The following is an 18547-nucleotide window of genomic DNA, read 5'->3' as shown; positions in this document are numbered from 1 at the left end:
AAATCCATGTGAGACAGGAAAATTCCAAGAAGTATTATCCTCTCTTGGCAGCAGAATTTTCAGAAGTAAAACAGAAAAAGATCTAAAAATCTAAACGGAGCCCAGACTCAGGAAGGGTGCCAGCCATACTCTATGGCTGTGAAGGTTCATGAGTAATAAAAGGGTCCAGTGAAGTGCTGGTTAAGTGTTTAACAACCAGGTCTCTAGAATTAAAAAAAAACAACAACCCTAATTTGTAGATTTGCCAAATTCCATGGTGAAAGTACTCTCACCTGACCTGTAAGAGGCTCCCTTCGTGATGTCCCTGCACACAGAGTTGGGAAGAGGGGCTGACCACGGGCTCGTGACCGGGTGCCCGGCAGCCCCTCGAGCACCAGGTGTGTCCACATATAAAAGGGAAGGTGTGCTTTGCAGTTTAACTCCCCACCTGATGCACAAAATGGTTTTTCACTCTTCGTGACAGGTGGTTGTCTCCTTTGGGGCTGTGCAGCTCCAGTGGTGGGATTCTCAGGTCCTGAGATAGCCATTCCAGCTGCATCCCACGGGTCAGGAGAGGAGGGGCAGGAATGTGTGAAGCGGCATCTTAGGTAGGACGACAGACAGCTATTGCGTCTTTTCAAGGACTGAGGTATGATAAGCAAGAATTATTATCCTAAGTGTGTTGTAAAAACAGTAGACACGACCTTTGATTAAGAGCTTGGTTTTTTCTGGGACTTCTCTACAACAAATGCTTATTGCTGTAGCCAACTCTGAAAAAAAAAAAAAACTAAACAGAAATATACACCTGCAAAGTCACGGAAACGCGGGGGTTATGAAATCCCATGGCCGGTCTCTCTGTCGAACAGTTCTATTTCTTTGTGTGAATTTAAGGATGGCTAAAACTTTAGGGGAAAGATTGAGGGTGCCGGTTTCTTTTCTCTTTGTGGGTGTCTTATTCAGAAGGAGAAGTACTGAAGTGTTTCTCACTCAATAACGGGACGTATAAAAAAATCGCTTACTGACACACGTAAGATGTTACTGGGTGATGGCAGGTCAGCAGGTGGAAGAGTGGCTCTCTGACAAGGACTTGTTATGAGCCCAGTGTATTTTTAAAGGGTGCTCAAGCGAAGCCTTGCCACAAAAATCTGCTGGCGATGCTCAACATTTTGCTTTTGTCCTCTTTGTGCGGTGGGAGATGAACGCAAAAGCAAGCAGGGATATCCAGGCAGTGCCGACAGCATCCTTTGGGGCCAGTTATTATGGTGTGTCTGGCTTAGGAGCTGCATAATTATAAAGGGTTTATTTCACAATTGTTCTGAATTTAGAGCATTTAGAGCTCAGTGCCGTGTTTGTCTTAATACACAGAGATGCGGAGCCTCAGGAAAAGTTAGATAATGGTAAACAAGAACCAGGGAGTTAATATTTGTTCTCACTGGGATTGTTGACTGCCTAACAAATCCTCTGCGGGCAGCAGACATTCGACAGCCCTGCCCAGCACATGGGCGCTACGTTACATAACTGTTTATGCAACTAGTATTGTAAACTGGTACTTGAGTTGGGATGTTTTATCAAGGGATAGAGCTATATTTCTAAAGGGAAATGTCCCTTAATTAAAAACAGTCTCAGTGATTAAAAAAAAAATTTAAGCTACCCCAGAGAAAAAGAAAGGCTTGTCGTCCTTTTGTCTTCGATTGTATGCAGGAGTTGTTGCAGAGGTAAGGGTTAACATTTCAAATGGACTGGTTGCCTCCTGATTTCTTGCACATAAAGCCACGAGAAGTTCAGGGAGAGACTTCTTCCCCTAGTAATGAAGCTCTTTGCTGCTAATGGCCCATGCAGACTCCCTTGGCTCCTCCAAATTAGAAATACTTGTGTGCTCCTTTGCTTCATTAACAGTAAAGAGAGGGAGATTGGTGGCTATTTAGGGCATGGGGAAATTGGTGGCTATTTAGGGCAAGCGAAAATTGTAGTAATTATGGTTGGTAAATTCTCTTCATGGTTTCCTTCTTCTCTTGATGTTCGTTTGGTGCTTTTCAGGGAAGCCCACCACTGTCACTGCCGGCCCCTGGCCTAAAAGGATGGGAGCTGATTTGACTTAGAATGTTTGGCCCCCTGGCTGATGGTCAACACAAGGCATCCTGCCTCTGGGGAGATGGCTCCTTTGCATTTTGATTTGCTTTTTTCAGAATGCACCATGTGACCCTTTCCATTGCTAACTGTGATAAAGGTGTATTGAATAACCTCCTTCTATACCTGGATTACATTACAGAAAGCTGGTGCTGCCCACGAGGACCTGTGAAATTGCATCCCACATCAGTCTTGGTTGAGATGGTTGGGGCAGCCTGAGAGGCTCAGGGCAGTGCATGGAGAAGGAAGGGGAAAGGATCATTTAGGACCACAATGTGCTATGATTGCGTCTCTGGTTGATCAAGGGATTAGCATCAGATTATACCGGATGCTGGATGGAGGAAAGGCGTCCAAAGGAAGGTACAAAAGCCCCCAAGACAAATTGAACTGAATTAATGTTGGCATGTAGTGGTTTTACAATATTTGAAGACAGGGTCATGTTTATGGGGGCTTTCAGAAACTGGGGAGTATGGCCTGAGACATGTCTCCTTGAAGAGTTGAAATGACAATCTATAAGAAACTGAATCAGGAGAAATCAGATCCTAAAACTGATTTATAAATGTGATGCTAACAGAAATTTGAGAAATAAGTAACTCTAGTCCAAGTGACCAAGGGGAATCTTGGGGCTACAGTGCTGAAAGGAGGAAGAATTTCTGGAAATATGCATGGTCTCTGAAGGAAAGAGTGGTAGAATACAGGTCAGAGGAGTTAAACATGAACAGATGGATGAGCTTGAACAAATAGAATTCTTTTGGTCTATAGTTAACAAACAAACAAACCTCAGACCCCTACTTGTAGAAGTGGTTTAACTGAGAGCACTTGACTAGGATAGAAGAAATCTAAGTTCATAAGAAAATCTTAACATTTTGCTAAACCAGGGCCCATGGTGAGTGCAGATTGTTTGGATGTGCCCAGGAGAGGTTTTCTGACCATTGAACCTAAGTCTTTAAATCCTCTTGGCAAATAGCCTATTGATACTGGGGTTGACCGCATCAGTATCATCAATCGCTTGTTTCCTTTGATGCATAAGTTTACAAGAAACCTCCTGATACTTATGTGGTTTTCTGGGTAGATTTCCCTGGGAAGAAACATCACTAAGTGGCCAGTTGGAGTGTTCTATTCTCATTTAATACTTGTCTATTCACTCAACAAACATTTGTTGAGTACCTACTATGTGACAGGCAGTTTCATTTCTCACTTTGAATTATTTTTTTAATTGTAGTATAGTCAGTTTACAATGTTGTGTCAATTTCTGGTATACAGCATAATGTTTCAGTCATACATAGACATACATATTTTCATTTTCATATTCTTTTTCATTACAGGTGACTATTAGATATCAAATATAGTTCCCTGTGCTATACAGAACAAACTTGTTGTTTATTTTATATATAGTGGTTTCTATTTGCAAGCCTCTAACTCCCAATTTATCCATTCCCACCCCCCTTCCCTCGCTGGTAACCATAAATTTGTTTTCTATGTCTATGAGTCTGTTTCTGTTTTATAAATAAGTCCATCTGTGTCTTTTTTTTAAAGATTCCACATGTGAGTGATATCATATGGTATTTTTCTTTCTCTTTCTGACTTACTTCACTTAGAATGATGATCTCCAGGTCCATGCATGTTGCTGCAAATGGCATTATTTCACTCTTTTTTATGGCTGAGTAGTATTCCATTGTATACCTGTATACCACAATTTCTTTATCCAGTCACCTGTTGATGGACATTTAGGTTGTTTCCAGGTCTTAGCTATTGTAAATACTCACTGTGAATTGTTAAATGGAAACTCTGATTTATCAGTATGTCTCTTGTGGAGATAGGTCTTGTGATTCACTTTCCAGACCCCATACATCTCTGTGAAAGCTGAAGGCCGGCACTTTCAGAACCTGAAACACTCAGAATCACTCTCTGGACTGTGAGGAATCCTTCATGATATATACTGACCATGGTACCCACTGAGCCTAACTCATTTGCCACTTTGGTATTTCTCGGTTCCAACTTATCTGTTCTGATCACATTTGCTTTACATTTATTTCCCAGAAGCCTATCTTCGTTTATTAAATATATTAGTTGGGCTGAATCATGCTCGGTGATCTCCTGGGACTCGGGAACTCTTGGTTTCAGTCAGAGGGAGAGAGATCTGTGATGGCTGAGGAGAGAGGCTAGAAAATACAAGGAAGGAAATGAAGGTTCCTAAAGCTTGTCTAAAATTTAAAAATAAATTTCATAAATGGAGGAGGAATTTGAGGATGTGAACATCCCACAACTGGAAGACAAAATACAGAGGGAATTCCCACATGGGTGCTGGAACAAGCGACCTTCATGCCCGTTCTGATCCTGAGACTATGAGTCCAGGACTGTCCTTTAGTTCCCACCTAAATCCTGATACGTATGCGGAAAAAAAGACCTGGGTATTCCAATTCCAAAGAGGGGAAGAAGTCTCCCCACCGAGATTTCTAAAGGCTCCGTGGCTATTGCACTGGGACATCTGGAAAAGAGCGGTTCTTTCGTTCCAGGTGCCCCGAGCATTCTTCATCCCTGTCATTTTGTTAGTTGATAGATGACACAAACACACTTGACCTTCCAAGAAGTATGTATCAAGTACTGCACTGCCGGGGCGAAAGCTCTGTACCGCCAAAGGTTCTGAGTGTGCTTTTAAGTGAGCAGATATCCTGGATAAACCTCTAGAGGTTAAAATAGGGAGCCAGAGTGGCAAACCTGCCAGGTTTGCCACGTCTGAGGTTCTCTCTTCGATGAGCCGTAGGTCGACGTTGTTGGCCTTGGTGATGGTCAGCTGCGTACGTAGATTATTGCTGTAAGTTTCACAGTCACTATGTAAGCTACATACTGTATTGTCTGCATTATAAAAAGAAATACATTAAAACTTAAAGAGGGCTGGTGATCCCCCCAAGTTCATACACCTCGTGAACACAGATGCAGATTGACCCCTGTTTGACAATGGTGCCCAAGCATTTAACACTAAAACCAGTTTCCTCTTTATAATATGCCAGTGGGTTGTAAATTGGCTTTCCATGTGCTCAGGCCCCACCTCACTTTGAAGACCCAACATCCTCCTTTGTCTCATTTCCCTCTACTTTGAGAATTTAATTATCTGCCTGCAGCAAATGCCACAGTTAAAAGATTCTCAGGAAAACTAAACCAGAGGGGGAAGGACAGTCATAATATGTGTTGATTTTTTTTTTAACTTTTGCTTTACTTTTTTTTCCTATCCATTTTGACTTTCTTTTATGGTCTAGCATGGGGCAAGATCTATTTACATTATAGTGAAGTCTTAAAAATCACTTTCTGGGATGGGCGTGTAGAATAAGTTGTAGAAACTTAAAACCTTCTAGTTCTAGCCATGACACCCGCATACTCCTTTTGCTGTATTTGGCCTCAGTTTCCTCACTTAGGTAAAATGCAGTTCTTCTGGAAACCCTTTCTGTACGTTGGGAGGTTGGTAGCAGCTGCTTTGGGGAGAGTTCCTCCGTGCATCCTCCATTCATGAGACAGATGTGATCTGAGCACGTGTTGTGTGCAGGGCCTGGTGTCGGAGGCAGGATTAGCTAATAAAAGAGAAATGTCTCTAACTCAGGGATGTCACAGTCCATGTTGGCAAACACAGATGCAAACCCACCAGCACTGAGGCACTGTGGCAGGAGTGTAAGCCCACAGGAGGGGAGCTGGGGCCTCTTCGTGCTGGGGAATGGTGGCTGAGGCCATTCCTGTTTGGATCCACACCATGACTGCTAAAACCTCCATAGACATCCGGACAAGAGACATACGTGGAGAAGATAGAAGATGGATTACAACTGATGGAAGAGGCGTGGGCATGCCTTAGATCCAGGATGGACAAATAACTTACAGTCTTTTTTTTTTTTTCCTTTTAAATCATCCTAGAGCCAATGCCCCGAAACTTTCTTATGATTTAACCATAACGGACAGCAGGAACAAGACCACCACTGTCAGTTATGTGCACGACACACTGTCTAACCCTAATGGCTGGATGGCCCTGCTCCTGGATCAAGAGACCTACTCACTGCGATTTGAGAGCCCTTGGACCAACAACAGCTCTCTGCAGGTAACCCCCAGCACCCAGTCGCTGGCAGGCTCCATTCCCCAGGGGTTCCCATCTGTCCTTCTGTGACATAATAGTTTGCAGGTATTAGTATCTTCTGGTGCTGATCAAGAAAACTATAGCAGAATTTTGACCAGGTGAGTGTAAACTGAATTTGAGATACGTTTTTTTCTTTTTTTAAACTTGAAATTTTTAGAATCTGTTTAAATTTCACCTTGAACACAGAATGGTCCTGCGTGAAATTTTAACTTTATTAATACAATGAAAGACAGCTTCGAAGCATTCTGTGGGATTGTATTCTTCTATTATGGGTTAAGAACCAACTTACCCCAGAGAAATATTTTTTTACAGCCAAGAGATAAATGTCTTCACAAGGCATTTTCACATTGCACACTGCCACCTTGTGGTCAAAGATTAACTTGCACATGAAGGTCTCGCTGGCCTTTGGGTCAAGTCAGATGGTCTGGGGTTGTGGCGGGAAGGTAGGAATAACCATGTGGAAAGTGGGTACATTTTCTGAAAAAAAAAAATCCAGTGATTCTCTCAAGCTGCTTTTCTTCCTTTTAACACACTTCTTTCTTCCTGTCTCATCACATGCATTCTTCCTAAGGGTCATGAGAACAGGTCTTAGGGAGCGGGAAACAGGTGTGCCACAGTTCTGAGGAATTCAAAGCAGAATCCTCTTGAGTCTCTCAGCAGAGCTCTCAGAAAGTACGCGCCCCTCTCTCCCTTCCATTCTGGGAAGATGAAGGCAGTAGAATGGTGCCTCTGGCGGTGGGCACCTGGGTTTCTATCCCACATCAGCACTCTCCTGCTTTGTGATGTGGGGAAGGTTACTGAACCACTGCCTACCTCAGTGTCCCCATCTGTAAAATGGGGCAGTACTCATGACAACCCCCAGGGTCTTCTAAGGATCGAATGCCTTGATATGACTCATAGCAGTCAAAATCATTGGCTCAATGTCATATTACTGAATGACTTGATATGACCCGAGCACGTACCAAATGCTCGACAGTGTGAGCTGTTACTGTTCTAAGTGGGCGGCACTGTTGTCATTGCCCCCCTGTGTGAGTTATGGGGAAGACTGGAAAGGCGTTCTCGGCATGGCTCTGTCTCTTCTTGCTGTTTGACAAGTCAGTTCGCTTGTCTGAGCTTCGGCTGTCTCCTCTGTGAATTGAAATTTTTAAATAAAAAGAACTTGGTGACTTTCAGTCCTCACGTGGTAGGATTTCGTAGCTTTCATTATGATTTTGTTATGGAGTCAATTTAAGGAAGCCCATTTACCACCAGGAAAGTCGTTGCTGTGAACTGTCCTATTTCTGTGCTACTCCAACTGAGTTCTTTGTAGCTCTTTTTTTGGGGGGGTGGGGAGGGGGAAGCCTTCCTTACTAAATGAGCCTTTTTGTGTTTTTCTCTCACTTCAAGTACTCAGCAACATTTGACAGCTTTGCTCCCGGAAACTACCTGCTGTTGGTGCACAGAGATATGCGGTCTTATCCTGACATCCTTTTAAAGTGTGGGAGTCGCGTGGGGCGGGCCCTTCCGTCTCTCCCATCACCTGGTCAGGACCAAGGCTGTGACTGGTACTTCGATAGCCAATTGAGACAGCTCACCTATCTGGGTAAGTATAATTGGACACGCATTTTGAGGGCACATAGTCAGAAAACACAATTTACTTTTGAATCCCAAACATTTGTGCTCCAAAGTAATGGGGAACAGAAAAGGACAGCTGTGTGTTATGGTTAAACGGCTGGGCTCTGCAGTCAGACTGCCTGCCTTTAAATCCCAGCTTCGGCACCTCCTGGCTGTGGGGTGCTCAGCCAGTATTCTTTCTAAGCCTCAGCCTCCTCATCTGTAAAATGGGGTCATAAAAGGACCTAGCTAAAGGACAGGAAATTAAGTACAGGAGAACATGTAAAATCCTTTAGCATCGTGTCTTACCTAGAGCAAGGACATCATCGACTTTGTTATGAATATTTTTAATTCACGTTAAGGCAATGTTGTATTTATAGAGAGATCGAGTGCACATGTAAAGACAGGAGGGCTGTTTTCCATCACAGATAAACAACAGTAAAGTGTTCCAGGCGATGGGTAACAGAGAGGCGGGATGAAGGGTGCAGTTAATGTGGAAGGTGAGAGGGGGCTCCTGGAAGGGAATCTGAGGTCAGGAAGGTGAGCTGCACGGAGAGCTACCCGAGGAGCTGGGCGGGGTGGGGTTGGATGGGGTGAGCGATCTCGTCCTGTGTCAGATGCAGCATCAGGGTAAAGGGTCCAGGAGCCTCATGTTATGGGACTGGAAACCCTCCTGTGATTGCAGAGTGAAGGGACCAGAAGGATTTCCTTTCCTTCTTTGGTGCATGTTTCATGGAAGCCTAGCGTTTGGGTCAGGGCCAGACCACGGCGGCCTTGGTCACTCTGAGCGCTGTGGCGTCCACTTACACCGACCTTAGCTCCGTGTGGTCTGCGAGAAGGGGAATCTGGCAAAATGAGTCTCTAGAATGACAGTTTGGGTCAAATTCAGGGCCATGTCTACCATGGCAAGTCTCAACCTCTTCCACAAGCCAGACTTGGCCCTACGGGTTTAGAGAGCTGGCAGTCATCCTGAGTCCCTTGTCCCTCTCACTGTGTCTCACCATTTGTCAACTGAGTCTGATCTACACTTGAACCTGGGGACTACTACATTTTAATAGCCCCAGAGAGGAGAGGATGGTGCCTCCTGGGTATTTTTAAAGCCTCTGCCAAATGGATTGTTTTATATTTTATTTGCACTGAACTGTACCATTCAAATTTTATTTCTGATTTGATCCACCCATAAATGTCACCTAAAACTCTAAAAAAAAAAATCTCAGGATGGACAAGAGATCCCAGAGACAATTTTACCTCTAGAGTCAAATGCAGCCATTAAGTAAGAGCAAACAGTTGCCATTAACTTTTACTCCGGCTGTTGACTTGATGTATATCCGGGAACAAAATTTTCATTTCAAACTGCTCTTGTTTGATTACTTAGCATGGTTCTGAGGAGCCTGACTTGTCCATTGATCAGATTTTGTTCATGAACTGCAAGCTAATTTGAACAGACATAAGCCAAACATGAGACGAGAACAACTGTGGCATAAAGACAAAAAAAAAAAAATCATCACGCAGCTATAGATTTTCTTCCCCTTTGCTAGCTTATTTATTGAATTAATAGCCAGTTGTACTGTTATACTGTATTTATAAACACGGTACACACGCACATCTATGTAAGTATGTAGCATATATATTTACATGTGATGTACATCTCTATGAATGTATGTGCGTATCTGTGATGTAGATGACTATTTCAGTATAAACCGTTTTTAGTAGGCAGATGGCCTTTATTCATTAAAGATTCTTTATATCAGAATACCTTCGTATGTCCACTTTGGAATAACATGAGTTGGACCAGGAACAGGAAGTCACAGAGGGTTGATGGAATGTTTAGTAAGGGTGGAGACCCTGGTTCCTTGGAGAGGATGCCCAGTGCTCCAAGCAGTGGCTTTTGCGGCCATCTGTACATCCTCTGTCCTCTGAATGATGGAGTAGGTGGGTGGCGAAGCCAGATCTGTTCCCGTTCCTGGGGTGGCCCAGGGAGGACTTGAGGACGTAGGAGGAACTGAGGCTCACGCTGGCCCTCCATGCTGGTGTCCATGCAGCTATATTGGGTGGTGTGACTGGGATGTCCTCCGTGTGGAGCTGACACCATCGCTAGGCAGTTGACCATCAGGCTACCATGTTTTCCGTAGCCCAGTGCTGTAATGGCGGTGAGGGAGTGGTAGCTGACACCTCAAAAAGCCTCCAGGCAATAGAGTTCCGGTTACCTAATGATTAGTTTGTTACTTCCACTTAATTGTTTGTTTTTGGACCTTGTGACTTTATAGGTCTGTGATTGGGATAATTTGCATAAAATACATTTACTCCAAGAAGAGAAGTCAAGACCTCAGTCTATGTGGACATATTCCTGGGATTAAAAAAAAAAACAAAACCCAAAAATCATGGGGAGAGTTGTGTACACTGAAGTTTCATTTTACCGTAGGGAAACTGCTTGACCTCTTCCAGGTCCACTGAGTTTCCTGACAGGCTTTGCAGGGTGGGCGTGGGGGGGCCCGGCTCCTTTCCCCAGCTGCCCTTTCCTTCCGAGTCCTGCTCCAGTGACAGTTGGCTGTGCTTCTCTCATTCTTTGACCACTTCTAAGTGGCCTGTCTTCTGTATTGTTTGTTTGCAACCCTACCACATCCCCCCACCCCCGGAGAGGAAGTTTGCAAAAAATCACAATTATCTTCGTTTCTTCTGTTTGGCTGCTTGGTGTGTGATTTAAGGTGCCGGACCAGTCTTCGACCCAGCCAAGAAGGGCAAAGACCGGAACCCAGGCATTCCGGCTCCTGGGTGTTCAGCCCTCCACTAGAGTGTGCTGCCCGCTCAGGAATCATGGACCACTGACTGAAAAGTGTGGCGGGGGGGAGCGTGCCAGGCAGGGTTGTGGGAGAAAACTTCTTACCGATCCCCAGTGACAAAGAAAAACTCCTGCACATATAACATGTTTTCTCTTCTTCACCAAGGCAAGTTTTGTCTTTGTTCAGCAGATGTCTTACAGAATGCAGGTTCTTTGGAAGGCTCCTGGCCAGAGCTTCCGGCCTCAGGTTTTGATCAGTGGCTGGCTGGCTATTTAATTTGGGGCATGAGATGATAAATGCTCCACCAACGAGGTTAAGAGTACTTACCTCTTGGAATTGTGGTACAAAACACCCAAACATCTTCCAGGGTGATTAGCATGCCGTGTTGTTTGACCGCACATTTTCTCAGTAAGTTATTTCTCTAGAATGTTGCTCTTCCCCCAGAAGATTAACAAGCTCGTGTGCCTCGAACTCAGTATATCTGTGGTAACTTGTCTGATAGAGTCTCATTCTATCTTCCTTGACTAGATTTTGTCAGATAACAGATTCCTGTTAACATGACATCTATGATATATTGGTCCCTGGATTGAATCTTAATACCACACAATGTAAGCAGTTGTTACCCACAGAATAAGGTAACTTTGCTCATTTAAGAAGCTCTCTTAAGGAGATTGGTTCAGGGTGCCTTTCTAAAGCCCCTGAGACTTCTGCCCAAAGAGCTACTTACAGAATAGACCACAAGTGAAGTACTTGTGTGCTGTGGTTTGTGTTAGCCTCCCGGAGGGGCGGTGTTTGATGTGATAAACTGTTATGAATGGCAGTGGAGAACTGTAAGGGCTGAGCCGGGCTTGCCAGTGGGTCTGACGGTGGAACACGTGTTCCTTTATAGTTGCAAAGTCAGAGTCAGACCCGGCGAGCCCACTTCCCCGTTTCTATGGTTGGCTTCCCCGACAGCTCCTGCCCCTGCCTTCCGCAGCCAGTTTCCCATTGCCTCTGTCCCCGCTGGTTTTCTTTCTTTCTTTCTTTTTTTCTTCCCAGGGATTTTTCAGTTCATGGTGAACTATTTTTATTTTTTAGTTACATTAACGCTATGAAATAATTAGTCAGCTAATTAATCTGGTTTACAAGCTTTGTCGGATTCTTCAGCTGTCAGTCAGGCCCAGGCCCCAGGCCTGCATCTCAGCTCTCTGGCCCATGTGATTCCCGTTGCCATGGCTACTGGCTACATCTGCTGACACCCCACTCTCTATTTATTGCTTAATTAAGAATTTCACGCTCAGCCCTTATCTGCCGCTAAGAACAAGCGCACACTGTTAAGAAATTCCGAATTTAGGCCCAGGCACAAGGAGAGCCTTTCTTGCGGGCTTGGCTGCATGGAGCCTCTCTAACGATCTTCTCGGCATCCCAGCCGCCACCCTTCAATCAAAAATCATTAAATGGGGCAGAGATAATGAGCGTGTAGCGTATCAAAAGCAGGATGTTTGCTTGGTCCAAAGGAGGGAGAGCGGCTCGGGCCCCATGCTCTGCTCCACTTCAAAGGGAGATGAGACCCCCTTGTCACCGGGGCCTGATAAAGCCTCATTTGTTCTGGGCTTGACTTATGCAGAAGGTCTGGTATGTCGGCGTCCCATCTCACAGACATGGGATCCCCGCCCCACCCCCCCTACTTCTTGCCCTCACCTCCACCGGCCCCCTCCCCGGCCCTCCGCACGCTCGTGTGTCAGAACTTAGGCAGCTGGGGCCCCCAGAGCATCAGGCGGAGCATGTAATCACTGACTCTGCGCTGACAATGGCCACTTGTAGGGGGGTGGCTGGGAGGAGGTCCTCATCACAATAGGGACACGATTATTGCAGCTGCCAGGGAGGGCGAGGCGTCTTCCTGTAGGAATATAATGGGACTTGCCCCAAACAGGAGGACGAGGCTGGGGGTGGCAGTGGGTGGAGAGGGGTGGAGAAAACAATCTTGAGTTGATTATTCCCATTCTGCCTCCTGGAAGCCCGATGAGGCACCAGTGGGGTCCCAGCAGCTGCTCGTCCACAGCCCTCATCTAATAATTGTACATTCTGTCCGGGGTCAACTTACTTTTGACCCTGTCCTTTTATATTGGTAAGAGGCTCTTTAGGGCAAACTGTTGGGTTGTGGCAGGGTGCATTAAACACTCACGGCCCCTTCCCCTTGCCTTCTCCCGCCCCGGCCGGCAGCCGGTGATAAATTCATATCAGATGCCGAGCCATTCACAGTTGCCCTCCCGAGTTCACACAGCCCCCACCCGCGTGGCCAGGATGCGGCCCAGCCGGGACATTGTGTGAGGCGGCAGCTGAGAAAGTCCGCCTGCGAGGCTCAGCGGCTCCTGGGTACCACCTTCTTCTCATCGGTCTGAAAAAAGACACGTCTAGCCAGACCAGCCCGCGCTTGTTTCCAAACATCCCCCTCGCCAGGATAAAGGCTGGCTCTTTGGCAAGAAGGGCTGCGCATGGAAAGACAGATGGTCTTCATTGTCTCTGCTTGTTGCCCCCAAAGAACTCAAGTCACATCACACAGAAGGCTCAGGGAAGATGCTTTTAACTTGGGAGAACCTGAAAATAAGGAATGTTTTCGGGAGTTCGCAGCTAGGAGACTGAGGATCCCGCCTGGGTGCTTTTTTCCTCAAAGTGCTGGGACGCTGGGATGGGGCAGGCTGCTGCCTCCACTCTTCTGATCTTCAGCTGGTCCAGAAAACCCCATGCGATTCCTTGAGAAGGAATCTTGTGAGGGTCTAAGGAGGAGACAGGACTCAACTGGCTCCCCTGAGGTCTTGGGGAAGATTTTTATGAGCAGAATCATAATCCTTTGAAACTGTGCAGCCCTCCCCACGCTGAGGCCCTCGAAGGCAATCTATAGCATTCTAGTTAATAAATTAATTTACATTTGTATAGAAAACTCATTCCCCAAAGACCCCCAAGGATTTGTACCAGTAATATAGAGGACTGACTTCAGGGAAGTGCATGGACCTTTGTGGCAAAAATACAGAGAATGGGACAGGAACTGTGGACGCGGGAAGGGATTTTGCCTCTCAATTATAAGCAACTTCTCCAAAAGGAGAAGGAAGGAAGAAAGGGACAAAAGGAAAGAAAGCAGGAAGGAAGGAAGAACTCAGAAATCAGAATCAGATACTTTTTCAAGGGATCACTCAAGACTAAGGAACGAATTCTCACTGATGCTGGTGGCTGACCTGAATCCAGGCAGGTCGTAAGCGGTGTAACCAGTTTCCAAACTTGGCCTTTCTGATGCTGGTTCGGTGCTTTTTCTAGCGTACTAGTGTTTTGTTTTGTTTTGTTTTAATCCAAGCTTACATCCCCACCCTTGTAAACCGATTCTTCCTTCTGTGCGTAGGAAAAAACCTGTTCCTCTAGGTTAACTCTGTGCTGCTTCAACTTGACCTGTTTGAGTGTCACCTTCACAGTTTGTCACATTCTTATGCCTCCTGTACTATTACCTACCTGATTTTTTTTTTTGTAAATCAATTCTCACACTGCCTTACTTTTAAAACCTATCTTGGGGGGTGGATATAACTCAGGGGTAGAGTGTGTACATGAGGTCCTCAGTTCAATCCGCAGTACGTCCACTAAAAATCAATCAATCAATCTAATTACCCCCCCGGAAAAAAAACCAAACAAGCCAAAAACAAACAAACAAAAAATCCCAAAATAAATAAAACATAGCTCTTGTTAAGCAATAATATTCATAAAATCATGGGTTTAATGACCCACTTGCTTCCTCTAAAATACATTAGCATTCATAACTATTAAAATAAAACTTTTAAAGCACTAAAATCGTCACCTTGCATTTTATGCTTTGGGAATATAATGTGGTCTCCAAGTTTTTTGCTATAATTGATGAAAAGTAAGAATTGTGAATATAAGGATCTGTTTTTTATTTTTTTTTTATCTGAGTCTGTCTCCTCACTGGCTAAGAACACCTGCCTCTGAGAACAAACCACATTTTGGAGTGTACAGTATGGAAAAGCGCTCCCGGGCCCCCTACCCCGGGAGCTCTGGTTCTGCCGATCTCTGCAGGGCCCAGGAGCCACACATACCCTCCGCAAGCGTGGCAAACATTGCTCTGAGTCGGAAGAGCAACTGTTACTGTTCTTGGCGTTAATTAAGAAGGTTTAATCGAGCTAACTCTCAGGCCTGGTTAATGCAGGTCTATCTGTCGGCATCTCGATCAAGTCCTTTTACTCTTACGCTTAAGAAAACTACACCCTTTCGTGGATGAATGTTACTGGGAATAATAGGGAACTCACAGGTGTTCGCAGGATTTTCATGTCGTATTTCTGTGAAGGTCTTGAAAAGGCCCTGGGTTACTCGGGCCGAGGTGACTCGGTGGCTGTCTCCGTGAGGCCGGGATCCGACGGGAGTGCGGTCCTGTGGACCCAGCTTTAGCTGCCCTGGGACCAGTTGACAAGAAAGCCTTCCTTGTGGCTGAGGGAAAGAGGCTAATTTCTGGGGACCGAGGTTAAGTTCACTGAACAGGGAAGGGGGAACAGCAGGAGTGCGCAGGTGTGTGGGGGGTGGAGCCGGGAGAAGAGGCAGAGGTGGAGGGCCAGGCAGGCGGAGGTGAAAATGTAGGGGGGACCCAGCCAGCAGTGGCCCATGACGATGGTGCTGGAGTCTGGGTCCGGGGCGGACAGAGGTGGAGAGTGGGCACGAGTCGGGGTGAAACGATGAAATTCGCAGACGCGGAAGTAGTCGTGTGTGGTGGTCTCTCTGTGTGGAGTCCGCGGCCTACTCACATTAGACAAAGCGGGCTGAGCGAGAGGTCCTGGTACATGTGTAAACCTCAGTGGCCAAGTGAGCGTGGGGCCAGGATGAGGAAGGAAACAGGAGAGGAGTCTGTTGCTAGATGCCAGCTTTTTCTTTCTTTATAGATAGACAGGTACTTTCTCCCTCCAAAATTCCAAGCAAAAATGGTACCTGCTCTGGGAGAGAATCAATTAATTTTTCTCTCCCCTAGGGCCCTGGCGAGGACAAAATTTGCCAGCACAATACATAACTCTAGCAGGCGCTAGGGTCAGATCTAGATGGGTAACTCCTTTTCCTCTAAATGAGAGCCATTTTCTTAACGTTTCTCTCTTCCCTAGATGTCTGTGTTTATAGCAAGCTTAGATCATATAGCACTCGTCAGAATAATTTGGCCATAATTGACCCAAAGACTTCTTTTCTTTTTAAGGACCGACCAGATATTCTGACAATCTGGGAAGGATCAACGGCAGTGAGCCTCCACTGATAAACAAAGGAGATTAACCATTCTCGTATTACAGACACAAAATCAGCAGTCAGAAGCGCTGAGAAAACATATGTACAATATCACAGCTTGTGCTAGGCTCTTAAGCTCTTCCCCAGTCGATACCTTTATTCTCAAATGATTTTTATCCTTCTTTGTATTTATCCAAATTGGAAACAACACTGCATTTACACTGCCTTTTATAGAGTCAGAGCACTTAGCAGACTTCAGCGGGTCTGGTTAAGTTGCTTACAGCTCCGAATTCTAGGGCTCGCCGTGATTAGGTGCGGCTGTAAAAAGAGCAAAAGCATACTTCCTGGGTTCTGTCAACTGGCTCCAAGAATAATGAGCGTGTTGTCATAACCGTATTGATGATGACTAACGTGTATTGTTCCTTTGAGCCAAGCGCTAGGCGGAGCACGTTACCTGGCTTACCCTATGACGTAGGCAGTACAGTTAGTCCCATTTTAAGAAGAAATGAGTGAGGTTCAGAACTCATCAGGCGCCCACATTTAGGAACTGGAAGACCCAGGACTCAAATCCAGGCTGTTGTGGGTGGGGGGACTTCACCCCCCACTCCCTGTGGCCTCTCACAGCCTGGAAATGGTGTGTGGGGGGAAACAGCCCTCTGAGGCGTGCTCGCGTGCTCAGAACCAACCCGCAGGGGGCGTGTGCAGGCGCGGTGGTGTAGGACGCCAGACTTTCCTGATTCTTCCCACTTTCAGTAACTTTGCTCCGTTTTCTCTGACACTGAAACTGCTTCTCTTAGATTGAATGGTATTCACACACTTGCTTTAATAAAGTAACAGTAGCTTTTCAGTGCATGCTTTAGTTTCATCGTCTGCTTTGGGGAAGAGGTGGCTCTGGAGGTGGGCGTCATTTGTGCACGTGTCGAGGATGAACAGTCAGCATCCACTCAGATCGGAAGCCACCGGTCCAGAGGTGCAGGCAGGACAGCCTTGGTTCCCCAGGAACAGGGCCTCGGGAAGGGCTCTAGTGGACGTAGGGAAGTGGGACAGCCTGGAATGGGGGTCAGGTTTGTCCAGAGTTGGCCCGTTCAGTCCCCAGGGAAATCACTGCTGCACAGGAGTCTACCCGGCCATCCTAACTGCGGTGCCTGGTGCTGGGTGTCCTTTCCACCCAGGGGATTCTGCGTACATTGATTATATTCCCTGTACTTCAAACTTCCTCCTCTATCTAGTGGGAAAAATGGCGTTGCTATTCTCCACCCCCACCACCCTAACTATTTCTCTCCTAGGTATAAATTGTAGTTATTTTGGGTTGAATCAGTCATAGTGAAGTGGCCAGAGTGGCTTTGGAAGACTCTTAATGGGTGACTTTTTTTTTAATTTCTTTATCTCAATGGCCACGTCTTAAGGCAGACGGCACAGATGTACTGAAATCTACAGATGCTTGGAAAGTACTCACGAGGATGATTTTTATAACATCCTTAAATGAACGGACCTCCCTTTCCAAATGATTCCTGGAATTTTTACCCCTAATTTACCTTTCTTAAAGTTTGATCCTATCACGATATTTAATTCCTTTCTCTTATACAAGGGTGTTCTATTGTTACAGACTTTTGCATGTCCTCTTGCCATGTTCTCTTTCTCTTTATTTTATTTAAAAAAATTTTATGTAATCTTTTTGAAAAATTTTTTTGGTGGGGAGGGTAATTGGGTTTATTTATTTATTTTTAGAGGAGGTACTGGGGGTTGAACCCAGGACCTTGTGCATGCTGAGCATGTGCTCTACCACTGAGCTACACCCTCCCCCTCACATTCTTTTTTGCTTTTCTCTCTGATTGAGCTTTTTTGTTGTTGTTGTTTTACCATTAAGTCCCGGCACCCAGAGTAGAGCACTATAAACTAAGGATTTCTAGATTGGTCTGTGAAAATTAAGTATCTACATTCCCAACAATGTCTAGTGTCTTAAGGTCCATGAGAGAAGTCCCTCCCTCAAAGATGTAGAGACAAAGCTAAAGACTGAGGGAATCCTCAATTCACTGCAGTTGATGCTCAATCGTATTTATTAAATCAAGAGTGAGCTTGCGATAATTATCACAGTGTGGTTTTAGAAGTGCTTTTCAACTTTAGAAAAATGCCTGGATCAAGTATGAGCAGAAGTGAGTGAGTTAGACATCAGAGGAAAAAAAGGAAATGAGATTTGGGGCTAGTGACTTTATTATTCATTATTATTATTATTATCATTTCAGTTAGAAAAGTGGGTGAGATATGCAACAGTATAAAGAAACAATTTAAATGAAGCTTTGGACAGAACACATAACGAACACATTGGCCATTGTGCCTGGTCTCAAAATGTGTAAGAAGAAAGCCACAGACTTTTTATAATGGGAAAAATTTTATTTTTTAATTGAAGTATAGTTGATTTACAGTATGATATTAGCACCAGGTGTACAGCCTCGTGATTCCATACTTTTGCAGATTATGCTCCATTGTAGGTTATTACAGGAAAATGTTAAAGGAGAAGAGAGATCAAAAGAAGGACCAGTGAGGTCTCATCAGGGGTGTCTGGGGGTTATTTTCTTTGTGATGCTCTGGAGCTTATGCTTTGTAATTAGAAAGAATGATCCTTGGTCTGTCTGCCCCATCCTGTGATGGAGGAGACGGTTTAGGGCTGCAGGGAAAGGCACATGGAGAGCATGGGGCTGACCGAAGCCTCAAG

At 45.3% G+C, this 18547-nt stretch overlaps 1 protein-coding gene across 12 annotated transcripts in view; it reads left to right on the top strand.

Moving 5' to 3' along the window:
• The window catches only part of PKHD1 (PKHD1 ciliary IPT domain containing fibrocystin/polyductin), a 369459-nt gene that overhangs the window by 186464 nt on the left and 164448 nt on the right, over positions 1–18547 (top strand). For all 12 annotated transcript variants that reach the window (XR_012501162.1, XM_074348887.1, XM_074348889.1 and 9 more), the window contains 2 exons: positions 6007–6187; positions 7610–7805. Coding sequence is in view for 11 of the 12 variants with exons in the window: in XM_074348887.1 (XP_074204988.1) it covers positions 6007–6187; positions 7610–7805 (377 nt within the window). In the remaining variant the exon portion in view is untranslated. The remainder of the gene's footprint in view (positions 1–6006; positions 6188–7609; positions 7806–18547) is intronic.

The sequence above is a fragment of the Camelus bactrianus genome, chromosome 20 (assembly GCF_048773025.1).
Source record: "Camelus bactrianus isolate YW-2024 breed Bactrian camel chromosome 20, ASM4877302v1, whole genome shotgun sequence".
Taxonomy (NCBI): Eukaryota; Metazoa; Chordata; class Mammalia; order Artiodactyla; family Camelidae; genus Camelus; species Camelus bactrianus.
The sequence above is the reverse complement of the archived record's forward strand: the minus strand, read 5'-3'. Positions and strand labels throughout refer to the sequence as shown.